Here is a 15,074-nt window from a genome sequence, read left to right as displayed (position 1 = left end):
TGTGATGCTAATTCATTGCACATATTCATATTCGAAATATTTAGCATGCGCTAACAGTCGCTGTGCAACAAGATAATTCGTTATATGATATTAAAAGATTTCATTGAAATACACGACAGCATTATTATCTTTCGAATACGAAGACTAACAAAGGAATCGCGAAAGAGCGCCAAAGTGTGAATATGTATTAACAGGCTCCTGGTCCCTTATCGACTTGTTCTGAATTATGAAGCGAGAAATCAATTTGAGAATGAGTTTTTTTTTTAAATACATCGAAATAAATAAGTTTTTTTTTATTGGGAACACTACTCGTGTTCGATAATATAGATTATTATATTAATAAAATATTACGAAAACTCTTTTTGATTCGTCTATCAATAAAATCTTGATCAATTCTCGTAAAGTCCATTTTCTTAGATGGAATTATACGTTCATTTATTAATACAGAATAACGAAAAAAGAAGTTCTTGTGTTTTATTAATCTATATTAGTAAAGATAAGTGGTAAAAGAAAACTTATTTACTTCAATGTGTGTATTTCGCAAGAAAAAGAGGAAACCCGTAATTTTTCGCTTCTGATCATCAATGAGGAGTCAATAGCCGTTAACACGCGTTAGAGTGAATCTTGAATACAAGTTTTCGAGAACAACGCAAGATATACATTTGTGTAGTAATAATAAGTGTGACTATATTCTACTAGAATGCTTAAGGATCTAAGGATCCGTTAAACGGATGCAGTCAAAGGCTTTCGCATACGCGATATTGTATAATACTGTAATCGCGCGCTTCGGACAAGTAGCGCCAAAGAGGAAACTGAGTAATTGAGTCTTATGGAGAACGATCCAAGTGTCAACGGCGACGGCGGTTCAATGTAATATGGCACACACTCCTGATATATCATCCTTATAAAGCTCTAATATATAATTATATTTTAGATTTATTACTCTTATGAAATCTATATATAGAAAATTGAACTTTTACAAGTCAATCGCATTTCTTGTCGCTACAAATTTTCATTTACGAAACACTAAAGCAAATTTTTAACGTAAATTTTCGTCGTAAATAGGCAAGCAACTATATATGCTGTTATCGATCTCTTAGAAAACAAAAACTAATATATATGTTTATCAAAGAATGTAAATTGTCTCGAATACAACCTTTCCGATGTAATAACAAAATTTGAACGGCCAAATTAGATAGAATAATTCCAAAATTTTCTTGTAGAGTATCTAAGTGATAATTATTTTATTTTCTTTTTTATTAAAAAATTATGCACGCCCGTAAACTCACGTGCAAAATATTACATCGAAAAGTTCACTACATAATATATCCAGTATCTATAATTCAATCTACAATCCAATCACTAATAATAAAAACTTAAGCTAAAAAGAGGCTGTATAAAAATACCTACATGCATATATATGGTTTTTGTCAAACTCGATAATGTAATCGTATATAGCATATAATGTATACTCGTGTATATATATAAAAAAAAAAATTAAATTAAACTACAAGTTATCCATCGATTACGCAAATTACAGATCTCATCTGTGTGTTATGTGTGTTTTCAATTGCATTGCCTATTTAATTCTCGGTAACTGTAAAAAATAGACTTAAAAATAAGTGATTCGAGGTTCGATCGATTCTAGAGTTATGATTCTATCTACAAATAATAATACCATCGTAAAAAACGGAGAGACCAAAGCGATACGGTGTAATTAAATATAAACTGCCTCAAAATGGCTACTTATTTACTGCTATTAATAGTGGCTATTATGATAATAGTCATTAAGTATCGTTCATACTTCTTTGATTGTGGTTTAGTTACATACTTTAAGACATTATGATACACATGTGAGTATGACACGGATTTCCACTAAAAATATTTGTTAGATACACTGAGCATTAATGACTTAAGCACTGTACTAAATTCACATAAAATGTATTGTATTATTATTAGAAAACTAATTATTTTTCATTGGTTTGAAATACTGGTTTAATAGATCCGTATAAAATATCTGTCAACTGGAACTCTTAGAACAATGATTTACATGATATATTGATTCTTCGATTAGAAAGAATGCTATATATGAGTAAGTCATTACAGTTCAATTGTCTTTCAGTTACTGGACATTACAACAGGCAACAATTGTAAGTCGTGCTTTTAATTTGCATTAGCATACTTCACAATGTCCAATATGCGACTAATTTTTCTTTTCTCTCTCCGATATTTCGATATATCGTAAAACACAAGTGGAGAAACAATCAATTGCATTAAATATATAATAATCGCACAAAAAAAATGAAATAAATGATAATAAATACAATTATGTAAGATCTGTGACATAAATGTTTCGATTAAATGTTCAACTTTATTTTTTGAGAAATGTGTTTCATCATCAGTCGGATGGCAGCAATCTTACTGCAATCGATAGTAGCTCTAACAAGCCTTCTAAGTTAGATTAGTTTCTTCCTTTACATGTATCTTTTGTATAATATTGTCTAATATAAATAAATTAATGATCCAGTATATGAGGCCAGAGAAAGGCAGTTACACACTCTAAGTGATAGAGATAAACTTTATCCTCTATATGTGTTATTGTTCATGTCCGCTTTAGTTTTGTATCTGGCACTCTTTCCTATTTTAGGCTGCTTCTCAGTTTTAACTGTCATTTATTTTGCTGGATTATTGCATTGCATGGAAAAATATGGCTTTATCCAAATGCTATGTAACAAAGGCAATACACCGTACAATTACAATTGTATGCGCGCCACAGTTGTTGTCATACAATTAAACATCTTTGAAAAGGCAGAACTGGTGTGTGTAAAAATAAATCGGAGAACTCGACGTATTACCGTATTATTTTTACAGACACCAGGGTATGATTCTTATCGTCAATTACAAATGCTGTTATTTGTACACTAGCATGTAAAAAGCATTACACTACGTCATGATCGTTCATCTCTCTTGTGATGTTTAACAAAGCTAAATGGTAAACTTTGAATAAATACCAGGTTCCTCTTACTGCATAAGTTATCGTCAAGATATATATAGAATAAAGAGGCAGAAAGAAGAGACCTTTCTCGACAAAGTGCCTACAAAAATATCTGTATAATAGATTGAGGATTGCTGTGTCTAAGACTTTAAAAATCTGGTTATGTTAGCCACGTGTTACCAGTCTTAAACATAGTGACTACTAATCGACGTTCATGGACAAGTCCTGACTTTCTACAATTGTATACATTTTTTGATCTTTAAGCGTCACTCTGGCGCAGGATATACAGTGTGCAATAATCGAAATGCTTTACCTTCCATGAAGGGCTCATTTAAAATACAGAAAGATAAATACTCGGTAAATACATACATTATGTGTGCCATGCAAATGTCACAGTAACTTAACGAGATGAGCTTCACACTGTGAATCATATAAATATGATGTAATAAAAAATAACTTATACTACAAAATGTCTTCTCGTCAAAATATTTCAAGGTCATTAAAAAAATATCCATTATATGACATAGTCAATTTTCTTCTTTTTTTTCTATTTTTTTTATCTTTTCTTTTCTTTTCTTTTCTTTTCTTTTCTTTTCTTTTCTTTTCTTCTCCTTTCTTTTTCAAACTGTACTTTGTAAATCTGTTTCTCGCTATGAGCGACATTGATGTAAGATCCAAAAAACATATCTCACACTATCCACATATGCAGACTAGCTACATACGGTCACTAAGTAGAAGAACGGAACACGGCTGAGAATCAACCATACGCGTAACGTTCGTCCACAGCATAAAGAAATTGTCATTTGTATCAGTATATCTATATTCCATAGAACATTTCTCTGTCTTATTATTATATATTAAGGGCGCTTATGTATACGAATCCTGCGTATAAAAAAAGTTTTGAAATAATAATATCGAAAAACGTTTGCAGTTAAATACACAATCTAATATCTTTTGATTTTTCCCGTCATTTCCCGTCATTTCCCTGAAACGCAAATATTTGTAATAAGTATGGACATTATTATAATCAGTATTAATTCATAATATTGCCGAAGTTCTCCCGCGATGTGCTATTTCATTCTGCAATGTGTCCCCTTGATGTGATCAGTTACATGCGTCAATAAATGAATATAAGCATATCCCACAATATAATAACTTATTTGTATACTCATAAAAAAAATAAAATAAAAAAAAGAATAAAAAAAAATTGGATTTTAGGCAGTCTTCCTAAAGACACTGAATTCAACATAAACGTGATATAAGGCGTGCGAGTATTTAACTTAATGCTGTGTCCGAACTTTTACATATGGTATCTTTTTATATACATGGAGTGGAGCTGTTCGAGACACAAATTATATCTCATACGCACGCGGTCGACGATAGCATAAAAATGCGGAAAAACATTTATATGCCATAAATGTAAAAGTCTTGTAAATCAAACAGCGCAAACATATCGCTGCGCCGCGAATGAATAATGAAGTGCAAATTGAAAGGAGGAAAAAAAAAATAATAGTTAATATAAAATATAAATAAACTAATGCAAGGTAGTTAAAAATATATCGGCGAGACGCGGTCTGGAACAGCTCTATGGATGCGGCGATAAAAAATTTGTTCGATTCAAAACTGAAGTCTAAAAACTCACTACTTCTTTATTCAACACTACGGTAGGCTGGAATTTAGGCTCTCCGGCAAACGGTAATTCATCATATGATACGGTGGACTGGCCGGACTACCCGGTTGACTGTTCATGCCGAGGTTGCTAGAACCACGGCCGCGTTTTCGCCTCTGCAGGATGCCCTTTCTGACCATGTAGAATCGAATTGTGCTGATCGGTATCTTGTACTTTTCCGAGGCTACTTGAAATGTCATGCCACGCGACACCATATCCGAAGCTAGCTTGAGTTCTTCTTCTGAACGCCTTTGTCGTCTTTGATAACCTTTTAAAGATATGCGCAAAAGGTGTCAATACATCTAGTTTAGCACGAGGATTAGATATCGATGCCTGAATAAATGAGAGATAACGTTGCTCACCTTCGATTGGAGGAAATGGGCTGCTAGGATTACAATTACTACTGGGTACCATACTAATGGAATATGGTTTGACATCTTGTTGCTGAGAGAACTGCTCGTCCGGCTCCATCTTCACCATACCCTGAGTTTCAGTGAGAGTCGCCTCACAAGCACTTAAAGCCTTCTCTAGATGTTGTAACGCTTCGCTGTGCTCCATGTTTACAAAATTAGATGTTGTATTGGGATTGTGCGAGACAGGGGTGATGGTGGACGTATTGTTCCCTGTGCTAGTCGCGGGCATTGTCGAACATGAGAGGAAGTCGGAGGTACTTCCGTCATTGGATGAAGTATTATCAGCTTTATAATTAGTACTGTCACCGGGAGTAGGCGTCGATGGAGTGACAGGTGCATTAGAATCACACGATTGTGTATTGCTCTCATTCGACGAGTTTTCGCATCCCTGAGTAGATAAGCCACGAACCTATCAAATAAAAATATATGTGTAAGAATGACATATCTTTATGTAAAAGTACAAAAGCAAATACAATTTCACGATTTCTACTTTCTTCTACTAAAGTTAAAAAGAGTAAAAAATAAAGAATTCAAAAAACAATGATTCATATACTAGACATTGTAATATAGACATATAAATGTAAATCAAGCCATGAACCTGCAAAACTTCTGCTGCTTGCATCAATGTAGCAAGTTGTTGCTGCTCGACGTACACCTCCCCACGATACATAAATTCGACCAGAGCTTGAAGTTCCCACATCTTCATGTCCCTCAAGAAGATAACAGGATGAGTACACGGTATCTCCAACAGTAGACGCTCCAAATAGTCGCTGCAGGCGGACAACACGACTTTGTGACATTTTATCGAGCCTCCGTCACAAGCCAAAGTCACATCCACAAATTGCTCCGAGCTCAGCAACTTTGGAAACGCACTGTGCATGTTGGACTGGTGGGAATTCCATGAGACGCAGAACTGCTGACGATCACCTCCAGGATAATTGCCCGCATTGGGCAAGTTACTCCCAGATTCCATGACTGCTGTTCAATGATAGATAAATCGCCTGTCAAAAACAAGAATATTCATTGATATCTAGGCTATCATATCAGTTATGCACATATAAATAAAATGTTTATAAATAAAATAGAGTAAACAGTTATATGAAAAATGTAAAGATTCTTAAAATAATTTCTAAATATCCATTCATGTCTGAATAATAATTGACAAAACTAGGACACATCTGTAAAGTCAGTAGTAGTGAAAAAAAAAAATGTGAAATGTTTATATAACAAAGACACCACTGCTAATTCTTAATAGAATGGGAGAAGAAATCGCATCCGTTGCTACAGCAAAAAGAATCTCTTTTTCGAGAGTTATTTTTGGACACATAATTAATGAAACAAATAACGAATTTAACATTTTAATGTCTAATTTACCGGATTTGATTTTTCAAAAAAAAAAATGACGCGAGAACCGACGATCTTTTTCAATCACGAAGAAAGAGAGAAAGGGGGCAAAATACAACGTATTATATTTTTTTAAGGCGGCATACATCACCTGCGTGCGCGGAACGAGGTACGCCATCGGAACAAAGACAAAGAGGGGTCTCGCGGGTACCAATACTCCGACTCGAGAAGAAAAAGGGGGAACGAAGGGGGAAGACTTAGCACAAAATTTCGAAATATTCGCTTGCATATATATCGAGACAGAGAGAGAGAGAGAGAGAGAGAGAGAGATTAGGGCTAGGTTAAATGACGGTTGAATTAAAAAAAAAAAAGAAAAAGAAAAAGAAAAATGTACAATATGGCTGTCCGGCATAAGTCTAGTAACAACAATACCACACACACGCGCACTCCTCCCTACACGTACAAACGCACCCACATAAACACGCGAACGTTATATATATATATATATATATATATATATATATATATATATATATATGTATATATTTCGATTTTACGTATCATATATATTTTATTATATTATTTTCGATTTTTCGACGAAAAATTCACGCACGTACGGGCGGACAAATGAGTGGGCGCGCGCGCGCATTCACACTCGCGCGTTTGTCAGAAAGCACGCACGCATTTCGGCGGAGAAGTAAGAGGAACAACGCGCCTTCGGAATCTATTACCGCAGGCCGCCGCCGCCGTCACCAGGCGGCCGCCTCCTCGCCGAAAACAAACTACGATGCCGTTCGGCCGTGATCACATGTCTGTCGGAGCCGCGGCCAAGAATTGTCTGAATGGTGGACGACAGACGGAGACGAGAGAACGACGAATTATCACCATGTCGGCGTCGGATGTGCCGCACTGTCTTTTCCCTCTACGACGGGAATGAGAACGGGATATATATATATATACATATATATATATATATATATATATATATATATATATATATTATAGAAAGAGATATATATATATATATCTCTTTCTTTCTCTGCGGGAGAGACGACGCGACGTCACCCCCCACAGAAACGCCGTCTGCGGGCTCTCGGAAAAATTTCACTACTCTCGTTCATACATGCACGGTGTATATATCGTACGTGATTCGCTCTGTTCTCTTTATTCTTCTTCTTCTTGCTGCTTCTCTCGCGGGAACGCCGAGAGCGTCGTTGCGTCTCGGCCTCCTGGAGAAACAGACGAGATGCACAGAGATGATGAGAGTCACACACGCTCCTCACACATTCGCCCGCGTAAGAGGCTCAAAGCGAGAGACGGGCTACTAAGTTTTATTTAATTGCACTCGTGCGGGAATGGATCTTCCCCCGGATCGGCCCGATCACTCCGGAATAATCGCGACGTGGGAAGAATCCCTTAAGAAAACATTCGGGCCGCCGCGAAATTTGCACTATATAGATGGGGGAGAGAGAGAGTGTCACGGCCGGAAGGGGTGGGGGTAGACCGAGAGTCGGATGACGGGGTGAGAGTGAGTGGTAGGGCCGGGGGGTACGTACGCGTTGGTCGGTTCTCTTTCTTTCTACAGTCTATGTATGTGCATGTGTGGGTGTTGTGTGTGTGTGTGGTGTGTGTGTGTGTAAGAGCTGCTATACACACGACGCTAGAGATTCCGAATGAGAGCGAGAGACAGAGAGAAAAAAAAAAAAGAGAGAGAGGAAACCCGGGAAGGTAGGCCGCCGCGAGGTAGACGAATAGAGTGGCGAGAATCGACCGGCATCATCATTGTCATCGCGGTATTATCATCCTCGTCCTGGTATTATCATCTTCGTCGCTGTTCTCGTCCTCGTCTGCGTCCTCTCTGACCGCTTGAACGATACTTACTCGACTAGCGGCGCAACCAACCGCGTTATCGATGTCGACGAGGTCTACCGCACGGTACGCACACTCTATCGTAAACTATCGCTAGAACTAAGCTAGCGTCGGCACTGCCTCTATAATACGTCACTGCGCAGCAAACTTGCGCCGATCTTCTCTCTGCCTTCTCGAGCTTCCGTGAGAAACAGAGATTCTCTTTAGACGAGTTTCCTTCGCGAGCGGCGGTGGACTCGGTTATTTTTTTTTCTGTTTCGTTTTGTTGTTTTTTTTTTGTTTTTTTTTTTTCCTTTTCTTTTCCTTCTTTTTTCGCCGATCGATCGATCGCGGCGAATAATCACGGCGCGGTTTCGCACGCGGTCCGCGATTTTATCCCCGGCCCCTCGATGCGAATAAAATTATGGTGGTGTCATGGAAACCGTCCGAAGAGTTCGCGTTTATGCGATGGAGGTTGCTTGTCTTCACATGAATTTTCCATGGCCGGTCTCTCGCCTCGTTACACGTTAACGAAATGCAAGAGGTAGCACGCCAAGATTTGGGAAAATATTAAGGATGTGTCATACGTAAAAATATTGACAAAGGCGTGAAAATTTCTGCCCTGTTCCATTATTTCTTCTGAACATTCTGTGCAAAACCTCAGCACAATTCTCTTGACGGTTTGGAAGTTCTTTAAAAGTTAGTATTGATTCTTATGGAATATGTTGCGTATCATAGCACTTATTGACAAATTTGACAAGGAAAAAATATTGCCAATGAAATAAAATTTTCACATATATTAAGAAAACTCCAACAAATATTTGTGCAAAACTTGATTTAGATCCATTTACTCGTTTAAAAGTTATTTACTAAGAATTGTAGAAAGATCTCTCTCTCTCTGCAAATTACTCGTATTTTTTTGTTTCTTGCAGTTAATTTCAGGGAATATTCACGATCAAAAGTTTTTGTCATAAATTAGGAAAAATATTAATTAAGACTATTTTCTTTTACGAAGACGTTAAAAGCCATATTATTTTGTGATACTTTAATTCTTATTATAATCCGGATTTATTTTCTTTTTTTTATTTTTCGAACGGTATAAACGTAAAAAAAGTTTTTTTTTTTAATTTTGACAGATTTTTACTATTAATATTATACAGCTAAAACATCCTTGATCCTAATTATAATCCAGTTGTACAAGGAAAGAAAATATAAATTGTATAAATCTGAAAAACGATACATTTGTTAAATCAGATGAAGCAGACCGTATAACAAAAGTTTCATATCACGAAGAGAAATGTCAAATTTTGACAAGTGCAAAATGAGACGTAATCAAAATCAATTCTTCTGATTGGCTGCTGTTTGCAATTTTTGTCCGATCGCCATCTTTATCTTCTGTCGGTCGTTTTCAAGAATACGAACAGTTGAATTGTTCGTAGCAATTTGAATTTTGTCAAGTCTAAATATTCGATGGATCTTGTACTTATTCAACAATTAAAGCTTATTTTGTATTATCTAATGGAATAAACAAAAGATAATAATTTACAAAATTACAAGAATATATTATCGTAGATATAACTGAAAGTAGAAATTGTAGGTTAATTCTGTGAGTTTTCTGTGTGCACATTTCTTTATAAAAAAAAAAAATTATAAAATTATTATAACATAACATAATAGATAGATTTTATAACATAATATAATTGATAAATTTTAATTTTAAATCCATTTTTATTTCTTAAAAGATTTTTTATCTTACACTATACGAGTAAGATAAATTTTTGTATGTTATACGAAATAATTTGATATTTTTTTGAATCTGCAGATATAACGCATCAATTTTACCATTATTATTGTAATCGTTGACCGAGGATTATGTCAAAGATAACGGGCTACGACACTCACGATGATGGACCAGGATTTGTGGGTATTAGATTTTGTCAGGAATGTAACAATATGTTGTATCCTAAAGAGGATAAAGAAAACAAAGTGCTCATGTATGCAGTAAGTACGAGTGTGTATTGCGAGACTGTTTCCAGTAAACAATGTTTGCGACAAATTCTGTTCGTCAGTTGGGGGAAAAAGAAACATCTTTGAATTACCATTGTATAAATTATATGAGAAAAAGATTGTATTATACAAGAAATTGTTCTGTTTTTATTTCAGTGCAGAAATTGTGATTTTAAGCAACTGGCAGACAGCAATTGTATCTATGTGAACAAGATCATGCACGAAATTGAGTGAGTTGTTTAAATAAGTATTAGAAAAAGTTGATTAATATCTATATAAATATATTATCAAAAGATTCTTAGTAAAATCTGTAACACGTGCAAGGAAGAATAGTATATCGTTTTGTGCACAAATATGCTTGTCATACAAAATGATATCCTTCCAATGTGACGAGTCCTAAGCTCGAGATTAATTCATAGACTTGCAAATATGTATGTAATAGTCGCACTTAAAAATTATCACTGACTTATTCAATTGCTTTTTTTTTTTAGTGAACTGACACATATTGTCGCTGATGTAATATCGGATCCTACATTGCCAAGAACCGAAGAACATCCATGCCCAAAGTGCAATCACAGAGAAGCTGTATTTTTCCAGGCACAAACTAGACGAGCTGAAGAGGAAATGAGATTGTATTATGTGTGTACGAATCAACATTGCTCCCATAGATGGACAGAATAAATAATATATACATATATACATATATCCAACCATCCGGTGTACATCTCCCCTATTTGTATAACTTAATTATATTAAATCGATAAATCGCATAAAAAATTGTATGTAAAAATGCATAAAATGCATTGTAACAGTGTATATAATAAAATTGTAAAAAATATGAGATAAACATTCGTGCAAGAGTACAATAAATTACCGTAAGGCTCGCGATCTCTATTCTCTCTCTGAGCATTTATTCCGTCACTTAAATATGCGATTAGCTTTACAAATCGAATCTTCCTAATCTCTCGACGTTACAAAATGCTACGTTGTGCAATCGCGACATTTTTCTACACTGACTGTCATCGTGACGTTTCGCGAGAAGGAAAAATTTTAGATAACATTTCGCTGAGCGTTAGGAACTTTGATCCATGGAGTATCTTTGTCAGATTTATCTCCCCAATTGAATGATCATCGTGAAAAGAAAAAATCGTGTTGCGAATTCGCAGTTGTAAAGCTAATGTCTGGAAGACACCCTCTGGGACTATTCCCAGCTGTTTATCTAGGCCATACTCAGCCATATTGAATCATGCCTCAATCTCTCAATCGTTAGTCACGTGATCGCATGTCATGTCTACATCAATAAATTGTACCATTTATGTCGCATATATATATATATATATATATATATATATATATATATATATATATATGTATATATATATATGTAAATTATCGACATAAATATAATCTGCAAATAATTATCTAACTCATAGGAATGTGTAAACGTGCTGCAAAATCTTAAACATTCATTAGAAGCATGACAATGTATATCACATTATTAATATTAATGCTCAAACATGCGACTTGTCTTGAAATACGTGCTCCAAGTATTGGTAAGAGTTCATTTCATATTTTACAAAAAATTCATTCAAAGTCTAATGTACCTGTCTCGAATTTAATTTCTTCTCTTATTATTAGCCATCATAGGAGGTGGCATCGGTGGTGCTTCCACCTCACATTTTCTCACAGAATTGTTCAATGGAAGTTTGGAGATTGACTTGTACGAAGCAAAAACCATTGGCGGACGTTTGGCGACTGTAAAAATTGACAATAATGAAGTAGAAGCCGGTGGTTCAATTATACATCCTAAGAACATGTATATGCAGAAGTTCGTCAATCTTTTGGGTAAAGGCAGAGTCTTTTTTCATCCAGACATAATTTGATTATTAAATATACCAAGAATGCTACTAATGAGTTTTTGCGTGTGTATTTCAGGTTTAGAGCGTAACTTTCTAAGTGAACAAAAGTTTGGTATATGGGATGGAGATGAATTTGTATATAAGGAAAACTCGTGGTACATTGTATCAATGATGAAATTATTTTACAGATACGGTTTTCAACTGTATAAACTTAAAAGGTATTTTAATATTATATCCTGTAACAGACTAAGAAAAAGTATTATATCACGATTTTAATATACAATTGTATAATATAAAGATTCTATTATTTTGGACAGACACATAGATGACACACTAGAAGATTTCACGAGGATATATAATCTGCAGGATGATGGAAAGGCTTTTCTCAATGTCACTGCACTGCTATCAGCTATGAATAAAGAATTCCCAAAGTCATTGCAATTGTCTATAAAGGATTATCTTTCACATATGGGTTTCACAGAAAGATTGATCAATGAGGTAGTACAAGCTACTACCGTAACAAATTATGGTCAGGATGTCAATATTCAGAGTTTTGTTGGTTTGATATCCATAGCTGGAATAGATGCTGATCTATGGTCTGTTAAAGGTGGAAATAAAGGAGTAATGTATTATTATACTATTATTGTTACATTATACAAATCTCAATTTTATTTGTAAAATGTGCATTATTTTAAAAATTTTAGGTACCGGAACATCTCATTTATAGAAATAAATATGTAAATATAATACCAAGCTATGTTACAAAAATTCGTAATATAGCAGATAATGATTCGAGTCAATATGAAGTGACCTATATGAATAAAGGTATATAATGGAGTACAAAATCATTGACAAATACTAAAATTTAATAATTATGCATATATTACATTTCAGATAGCACAGATTCAATGACATCTACTTACGATATTGTAATTATTGCTGCACCACTTACACACGACCAAGAATTTCCGATAGAATTTGTCAGTTTTCCAGATAATTTAGTCTTTCCAGGAGACTATCAAACAACATATGTGACATTTATTAACGGGGATCTTAATCCAAAGTATTTTGGCTTGGAAGAAGCTCTGGAAGCTATTCTATGTTGTAATCTCAACAAAACAAAAATCAGCTCAATTGCGGAAGTAAATTCTGTGGATGGACCAACTGAAATAAGTTCGCAAATTTGGAAAATCTTTAGCAGAGAACCTCTGGAAAGAAATCTTATAAACAGTATATTTTCTCATGTACGAAATAATTTTTTATGAGATGTTAAAAGAAGATGTATTTTAACGTGATTGATAATTTTTCTTCCTTCACAAGGTCACTGAAAAGAAGGAGATTGCTTGGAAAGCATATCCCCGCTACTCAAATACTACAAATGTACATTTCGATAAATTTAAGCTACACGATGCGCTATATCATGTCAATGCAATCGAGTGGGCTGGTAGCGCAATGGAAATGAGTGCAGTAGCTGGAAGAAACGTTGCTATTTTGGCATACGATGATTTTGTCCAAAAATATAACTTTACATTAAATAAAGAAGTCTATAAAAAATCAACTAGAAAAAGATCTGTAGAATTATAATATTAGATGTAGGTATTATATTGTTTGTAATATAATGAACAATATTATTAATGTGTAATGTTATTAATAATATTATTAATTCTTATACTGTTAATTACTATACATTAATAATACTCTTAATTTTACACTATTAATTTTATACTTTTAACATAAATTTTAAACTATTATATACTCTTTAAATTACATTAAAAATATGTTTAATGTGATTATTTTTATATAATACTCATGTAATCACAAAACTAAAATAAAAAAGAATGTTAATAAAAATGAAAATTGAGTAAATCAGAAATTTGTACATTACTTCCTCATTATTTTATTTCATTTACAGAGCTTGCTCAAAGCAAACAATTCTTTCAATTTTAGTTTCCTGATAAAGAGGAAGCAAACTGTGATCACATCAGTATTATATAAAAATAATCACATTAAAATTATTTTTAATGTAATAATAATTTAAAGAATATATAATAGTTTAAAATAGTTTAAAATTTATGTTAAAAGTGTAAAATTAAGAGTTTATCATATAAAAAAAATTATTATAATATTTCCCAATATTTCAAAATTTGTAAAAATTAGAGTGCGTGCAAATAATATTTCCCCAAAAATTTTAAAAATAATTCCTTTCATCGATTTTCACTAAGTTTAATATCAACTATTCTTTAATGATAATTCTATTCATTTTTAAAAATTTAACCCAATATTTCAAAAGTGTGCGGAACTTAGAGTTTGCATAGACATTTTTTTGAAAAATTGAAACTACTTAAAATCTAAAAAATACTATATGAATTTTTATAAAAATAACAATAAATAAAAGTACATATATACACAGACACTTTTAAAAATGTGATTTTTGTGAAACATATTCTTGGAGCACATTTTGGCATAGAAAACTGAAAAAAAAACTTTGTTATGAAAACAAATTAAGTTTTTTTTTATGAAGAAGCAAAAAAATAAAAGATAATGAATTCAAAAAAATCCTAAATTCTTGTTGAATAAAGATGATTATCTATCTAATTATAATATTCCTGAAATTTCAGCTCAAAATAAAGAAAACTTAATTTTACTTTATATGAATATATATAACTTAATATTTTATTTGTTTATTATTTATTAATAATAAAAATTAAATTAAATAAATATAAAATTATATTTTAATTATATTATAATTTAAAATTATATTATAATTATAATAAATTATAAATATATATAAATGTGATATACTGAAAATACATATCTTTTTTTTAATAGTATCGCAATATATCACAATAATAAGTGCGTTCAGAAGACATAATCATTGGATAGCAATCGATCGTGATTGATTTTTACTTCTAAAACCAACAAATCAACGTCGAATGTAG

General features: G+C 33.4%; 3 protein-coding genes across 10 annotated transcripts in view; 2 read left to right on the top strand and 1 right to left on the bottom strand.

Annotated features, from left to right (window-relative positions):
* Window positions 1-8,448, bottom strand: part of LOC126852574 (broad-complex core protein isoforms 1/2/3/4/5-like) — a 9,106-nt gene extending 658 nt beyond the window's left edge. Inside the window, exons 1-5 of one of the 6 annotated variants that reach the window (XM_050597517.1) lie at window positions 7,567-7,847; window positions 7,137-7,343; window positions 5,676-6,078; window positions 5,027-5,486; window positions 1-4,932 (exon numbers count right to left, since the gene is read on the bottom strand). The exon at window positions 1-4,932 is cut by the window's left edge and continues 658 nt beyond it. In XM_050597517.1, coding sequence (XP_050453474.1) covers window positions 4,655-4,932; window positions 5,027-5,486; window positions 5,676-6,050 — 1,113 coding nt within the window. In that variant the 5' untranslated portion in view covers window positions 6,051-6,078; window positions 7,137-7,343; window positions 7,567-7,847 and the 3' untranslated portion in view covers window positions 1-4,654. Of the gene's footprint in view, window positions 4,933-5,026; window positions 5,487-5,675; window positions 6,079-6,572; window positions 6,875-7,136; window positions 7,344-7,566; window positions 7,848-8,077; window positions 8,235-8,302 lie in introns of those variants that run through there. The other 5 variants (XM_050597519.1, XM_050597516.1, XM_050597518.1 and 2 more) reach the window with 5 other exon arrangements.
* Window positions 8,449-10,121: 1,673 nt separating this feature from the next.
* Window positions 10,122-11,123, top strand: LOC126852604 (DNA-directed RNA polymerase II subunit RPB9). The gene is made up of 3 exons (XM_050597568.1): window positions 10,122-10,270; window positions 10,433-10,506; window positions 10,768-11,123. Exons 1-3 carry the CDS (start codon window positions 10,142-10,144, stop codon window positions 10,955-10,957), a joined length of 393 nt encoding a protein of 130 aa, XP_050453525.1. The 5' UTR covers window positions 10,122-10,141; the 3' UTR covers window positions 10,958-11,123.
* Window positions 11,124-11,311: 188 nt separating this feature from the next.
* On the top strand, window positions 11,312-13,965 carry LOC126852556 (prenylcysteine oxidase 1-like). 3 transcript variants are annotated; one of them, XM_050597475.1, is made up of 8 exons: window positions 11,312-11,541; window positions 11,710-11,829; window positions 11,915-12,121; window positions 12,212-12,353; window positions 12,453-12,756; window positions 12,840-12,960; window positions 13,030-13,379; window positions 13,456-13,965. In XM_050597475.1, exons 2-8 carry the CDS (start codon window positions 11,754-11,756, stop codon window positions 13,717-13,719), a joined length of 1,464 nt encoding a protein of 487 aa, XP_050453432.1. In that variant the 5' UTR covers window positions 11,312-11,541; window positions 11,710-11,753; the 3' UTR covers window positions 13,720-13,965. The 3 variants fall into 3 exon arrangements, with proteins under 3 accessions (XP_050453432.1, XP_050453433.1, XP_050453430.1); XM_050597476.1 differs by lacking the exon at window positions 11,312-11,541 and adding an exon at window positions 11,564-11,582; XM_050597473.1 differs by lacking the exon at window positions 11,312-11,541 and having other exon boundaries at window positions 11,659-11,829.
* The last annotated feature ends 1,109 nt before the right edge of the window (window positions 13,966-15,074 follow it).

Source organism: Cataglyphis hispanica, chromosome 10 (assembly GCF_021464435.1).
Source record: "Cataglyphis hispanica isolate Lineage 1 chromosome 10, ULB_Chis1_1.0, whole genome shotgun sequence".
NCBI classification, from domain to species: Eukaryota; Metazoa; Arthropoda; class Insecta; order Hymenoptera; family Formicidae; genus Cataglyphis; species Cataglyphis hispanica.
Note: the sequence above shows the minus strand (reverse complement) of the source record. Positions and strands in the feature narration are given on the sequence as shown.

Excerpts from the sequence above, each read along its gene's own strand:
- LOC126852604 (XM_050597568.1), top strand. The coding sequence starts at position 10,142 with ATGTCAAAGATAACGGGCTACGACACTCACGATGATGGACCAGGATTT. Across the intron at positions 10,271-10,432 it reads ACAAAGTGCTCATGTATGCA|TGCAGAAATTGTGATTTTAA; the intron begins GTAAGTACGAGT and ends TTTTTATTTCAG. Across the intron at positions 10,507-10,767 it reads AAGATCATGCACGAAATTGA|TGAACTGACACATATTGTCG; the intron begins GTGAGTTGTTTA and ends TTTTTTTTTTAG.
- LOC126852556 (XM_050597475.1), top strand. The coding sequence starts at position 11,754 with ATGACAATGTATATCACATTATTAATATTAATGCTCAAACATGCGACT. Across the intron at positions 12,354-12,452 it reads CAACTGTATAAACTTAAAAG|ACACATAGATGACACACTAG; the intron begins GTATTTTAATAT and ends TATTTTGGACAG. Across the intron at positions 12,961-13,029 it reads AGTGACCTATATGAATAAAG|ATAGCACAGATTCAATGACA; the intron begins GTATATAATGGA and ends ATTACATTTCAG.